This window comes from Nicotiana tabacum, chromosome 4, assembly GCF_000715075.1.
Source record: "Nicotiana tabacum cultivar K326 chromosome 4, ASM71507v2, whole genome shotgun sequence".
Taxonomy (NCBI): Eukaryota; Viridiplantae; Streptophyta; class Magnoliopsida; order Solanales; family Solanaceae; genus Nicotiana; species Nicotiana tabacum.
In genome coordinates this window covers 91,689,957-91,695,100 of record NC_134083.1, presented here as the reverse complement: position 1 = coordinate 91,695,100, position 5,144 = coordinate 91,689,957, and the positions used below count along the sequence as shown (strand labels likewise).

The 5,144-nt window shown below is 36.8% G+C and overlaps 1 protein-coding gene across 1 annotated transcript; it reads right to left on the bottom strand.

The window, feature by feature from the left end:
• Nucleotides 1–419: 419 nt before the first annotated feature.
• LOC107817177 (probable aquaporin PIP1-2) lies at nt 420–2,234 on the bottom strand. Its single transcript, NM_001325992.1, is given in 4 exon segments — nt 420–690; nt 792–932; nt 1,039–1,334; nt 1,841–2,234. Coding segments are annotated over 4 exon segments (858 nt in total). The 5' UTR covers nt 2,169–2,234; the 3' UTR covers nt 420–597.
• Between the last annotated feature and the right edge of the window lie 2,910 nt (nt 2,235–5,144).

Below are 5,144 nucleotides of genomic sequence, written 5' to 3'. Positions count from 1 at the left end.
TATTTAGTTATGTAATTAATACTTAGTTCTTATTAGTCGTACTTATTTTAACATGATTTAGTACTTTTAGATTATGTTTATTTTTATTATGTCTTATTAATTAGAAATATTTATTTTATGCGATTAATTGAGAAAATGATATTGTATAACTGCTCTCAAAATAATAGCTGGAAAAAAAAATATTTTTTAGTATAATTTATGTGTGTATATATTTCTGTATATTATATATATAAAATATATAAATTTAATATACTTTTACGGATTGTCGGATATAAATAGTTTCGATCGCGGGCTAAAAGTAATCTTTGGCGTGCTTATTGGAAACAATAATAATGATACACAAGCCCGCCAACGTTTCTCTTTGGCCCATTTGCACATTTTCTCTGGACAAATGAAATGAAAAGCGAAGGTCCTTCTATAGAAAATATGCCCCGATCAGATACATTCTCCCACTTATGTAACTTACAAATACAAGATACAAAAAACAAAACAAAAAGAAAAGAGGATCTAATGCAAAGGGGAAATGGACAGAAATGAGGCTTTTGATCTTTGGCCACATGATGATTCAGCTTGAGAAATCTGTGGTTAAAAGAGACTTCACTTAGACTTGAATGGGATTGCCCGGATCACCACCTGGTGGTATAGAGCTGCTAGTGCTGCTCCAATAAATGGTCCAACCCAGAATATCCACTGCATCAAACATCATTCATCACAACAAGTCAGCAAAATTATTTAGTGAATCCTAAAAAGTAAAGGAAAGAAAAGGGGGTGAATTAAGTAAGTAATTATACGTGGTCATCCCATGCGTGGTCTTGGTTGTAGATGATGGCTGCGCCAAGACTCCTAGCTGGGTTGATACCAGTTCCAGTGATTGGAATTGTGGCCAAGTGTACCAAGAACACAGCAAATCCAATAGGCAATGGTGCCAAAATCTAAATTAAAACATAACCCAATTTCAACTATCAGTTTTAAGGCCACAATTAATTACCCACAAAACCTACTACTTTCTTTTACTGAATTAAGGCTATGAATACTTACAGGGACATGTGAATCCCTAGCACTACGCTTAGCATCAGTAGCAGAGAAAACAGTGTAAACAAGAACGAAAGTGCCAACGATCTCAGCACCAAGACCTGATCCCTTTGTGTAACCAAGATTTACAACATTGGCACCACCACCCTTTGTTTGATAAAGAGTTTTGCCGAACCCTTTGACCACACCAGCACCACAGATAGCTCCAAGACACTGCATCACCATGTAGAACACTGCCCTTGTCAACGACAATTTCCTTGCCAAGAACAGCCCAAAAGTCACTGCTGGATTTATGTGTCCTCCTGCAATATTCCCCACAACAAAAACAAATGGTTAGTTAGTAGTCCGCAACATAGGCGGATGGAGCCTTGTAATTGGTTCGACTAAACTCAGTATTCTTAACATATGCATGCAAATTATTACGAAACTTCAAAATTACATAACGTTTATTGGGAATAATCTTAATTGTTGAACTCGTAGAATTAGATTTTGAATCCATCGCTAGTCCACAATATACTCAAACCACTAGATCTAACAAAATATTACCCCCTCTATCTCAATTTATGTGAATGAATTGAGGATACGAAGGAAATCAATTAATTTTCAATTTGAATTTGGATATAGATTCTTCAATTTTTTAAAATAACAATTACAGTACATATTTGATATTATATGAAAAATCGACATGGTTAATAATTCAAAATATTTAAAGGGGCTTGAGATAATCAAAGTAAAAAATAAAAAATCTATATAGCAACACCTTCGATTAAAATGAGACAAGTAAGAATATACTTTTAGAAATGCGTACCAGAAATGCCAGCAGTACAGTAAACAAGGGCAAAAATCATGCCCCCAAAAGCCCAAGCAATGCCTTGAATACCAACAGTGGAGCATTTGGATTCAGACTTTGAAACACCCATCACTGTTAAGATAGTGATGTAAAGGAAGAGGAAAGTGGCCATAAACTCAGCAATTCCAGCACGATAGAATGACCAAGACGTCAATTCTCCTGCCTCAAACAGTGGCGCTGGTGGTGGCTCCTTATAATCCTTGTCACTCTGCGCTGCCGTCCCAATTGCCTGCCTCTCTGAATATTTGTTTGCTCCTAATCTTACATCTTCTTCTTTGTTCTCCATTCTTTTTTCTCAATTCACAGCTAAAAATTACTCGACTTCAGAAAGAATTAATGTTTACCCGTTGATGGGAGTGAGTGAAGTACTAAAGGTGTTTATATAGGAGTACTATGCAATATTAGGTAAGTTAAAGGGGCCCCTACTGACATGCATTAATGATTTAAGTTTCATTATCATAGTGACCGACCATTCATAATTCAGTGCTTCGTATCATTACTTTTTGTGGAATTGAGCTGTTTTTTGTAAAGATTTTGTGAAGAGAGACGTTGGAGTTTTTGTCCTTTTTATTCTTTTCCATGGTTAGATCCTAGCTGTCACAAGGATGTCCATATGATGTACAACGTTTTTTTTTTGATAATGGACCATCGGCCACCGCCCAATTTAATTATGTGGTTGAAAATGCAATTTTGCATATGGCAATTTGTAAGTGCTCCTTGGGCCAAACTTTCCTATGATGTGCCTAGACTTCTTCGCTCTTAGTGTATGACTTAAGTAACCACCAGTTATTAAATTCATTTATAGCTTAGAATTCTCAAATTAAGTTGAAGTACAGAAAATAAACTAAATACACTCTAGGTTCTGGCGAAAAACAGAAATAAAGGAAATTTTATGACCAATAGCGGCACCTTGTTTCCAATAATATTCATCAATCAACAGATCAAAATGAAGTTATAAGTTTAAACATTGCCAGGTATGCCTCACTATAACCTAAGGATTGTTTGGTTACCAGTTAAGTATAAAAACTTGGGATTGTATAAGTTATCCCATCGAAAAAGTGGGAATAGTTAATCACATCTGATAGTCTATCCCCACAATTTAACCAAATGACCCTAAAAATTATGTTGATTTATGCAAAATTCAATATGCCTAGTTTATAAAGTAGATTTGTATCCAAGTGTATATGCCTAGGTTAGTAGATTTGCATCCAAGTCTATATATATCCTTAGTTTAAACTAGTAGTATTAGTAGATTTGGCTGTCAAGGACATATAGAAAGTTTTAAATGAAAGCATGCAAACCTTGCTCACCCGTCAAACTTGGGTTTGTGAATAGTAATATCACGTTTTGATTATTGATTGCTAGAGCAACACGTGGCCAGCAAAACTTTTTCCAGTCAGCTGATTGCCTTGATTTTGTTGTCTGACATATGGGAAAAATAAAGTGCACTGAATTTGGTCGAAGATTGGGACAAATTGGGAGAACTAATAAGGCAAAGTCTGTGGGAATAGTCCCCGAGCACGATGGCTTGGGATAGCATTGCAATCAATCACCTCTCCCTACCAATTGGACTTTGTAGCCATTGGTATCGATCATCTCCCTCAACTTAAATGCATCACTTTAAGTATCAAGAATACATTTATTTGGTTTAAGATTTTCACATGCTAATTAAAAGTTAGTGATATCAATATACTTTTTCAAATAGCTATAGTGAAATTTAAAAAAATGACAATATCTTAATTTTTCAAAATAACAAATATATTAATAGAACAAAATATTATTTAAGTGACAGATGGAAAAGATAGGAAAAAGTATGTGTAACGACCCGCCCGGTCGTTTTGAGGTCTAGCACGCCGTTCGGCGGTTTGAGGCCTTGAGTAGCTTCAGTTCAGGTATTATGACTTGTACATGTGGTCGAAATTGAATTTCGGGAAGTTCGGGATTGATTTGAAAAGAAAATTCTAATTTCGGAAGATTTAAGTCGGAAGAATTGACTAAGGTTTGACTTTTGAGTAAACAATCTCGGACTCGGGAAGGTTTCAATAGGTTCATGTGGTGATTTCGGACTTTGGCGTATGTCCGGGTTGAGTATCGGATCATCCGGGGATAAGAGTGGCAAGTGGGCCAGTTCTGGGCCTAAGTGGGCTAAGTGGGCCGGTCCAAACGGTCTCGGTCCCGGATCGGTCCCAATTTAAACGGGCCAAATGGTCCCTGTCCTGGGGATCTTTTTGTAGGGACCGGGCCCACGAACTAATGGTCCCGGACTAAACGGTCCCGGACCACGGGCTAAGTGGGCTCATTTGGGCCCAACACATACTTTTTTAAAAAAAAACAATTATAGAAATTAGAGAAAAAAAGATGTTAATAAAAATATCTAAGGCAATTTCTTGTAAATTTTATTATAGAATTGTGACCTCAATTTTTTATTTCAAATTTAAAGACAAAAATATTGTAAAGAGATATTCAAAGCAATGCGTTATAATTTTATTATAGCATTAAAAAAATATGGCAATATCTTTCTTAGTCTTCCTCCCCCCTATGAAATGAGCATAACAAGGTGTTAATACCACCATTGAGAAGAAAAAAAAACTATTTATAGTTGAAAATAGGGAAAAAGTATAATTATAAAACGTTTGGGGTTAAAACAAAGTTCGGGTGGGGGGATTAAATGGCTATTTTGTAAATAGCCAATGGCTATTTTTTAAAGGCCAACGGCCAGATTTTTCAAAGGCCAACGGGCAAGTTTTTCTTTTTTGAATTTTGACCGTTGGGACCGTTTGGGCCCGCCAAGGTCCGATCCCAATCCGGTCCCGGTCCCAAACGGTCCTGGGCCTAGCAATCCTAAAGTGAAGAATCGGGCCGGAAGACCGGACCAGGCCTACGTACACGGTTCTAATCAGTCCTGGACCGGTCCACTTGCCACACTTACCCGAGGACATTTCGGTGCTTATTATGGAAGGTTGGCATTTTAAAGGTTTAAGAATTTCTTTAGTTTGATTTGAAGTGGACTTTGGTGTTATCGATGTCCGTTTGAGGTTCTGAGTCTTGGAATAGATTCGTATTGTGATTTATGGCTTGTACGCAAAATTTGGAGTCATTCCGGAATGCTTTGGTATGGTTCAAATGCATTCGTCGAAGTTTGAAAGTTAAAGAAGGATTTCGATTGTCGATTCGTAGTTTCGATGTTGTTTGGCGTGATTTGAGGTCTCGACTAAGTTCATAATATGTTTTGGGATGCGTTGGTATAATTGGTTAAGGTCCC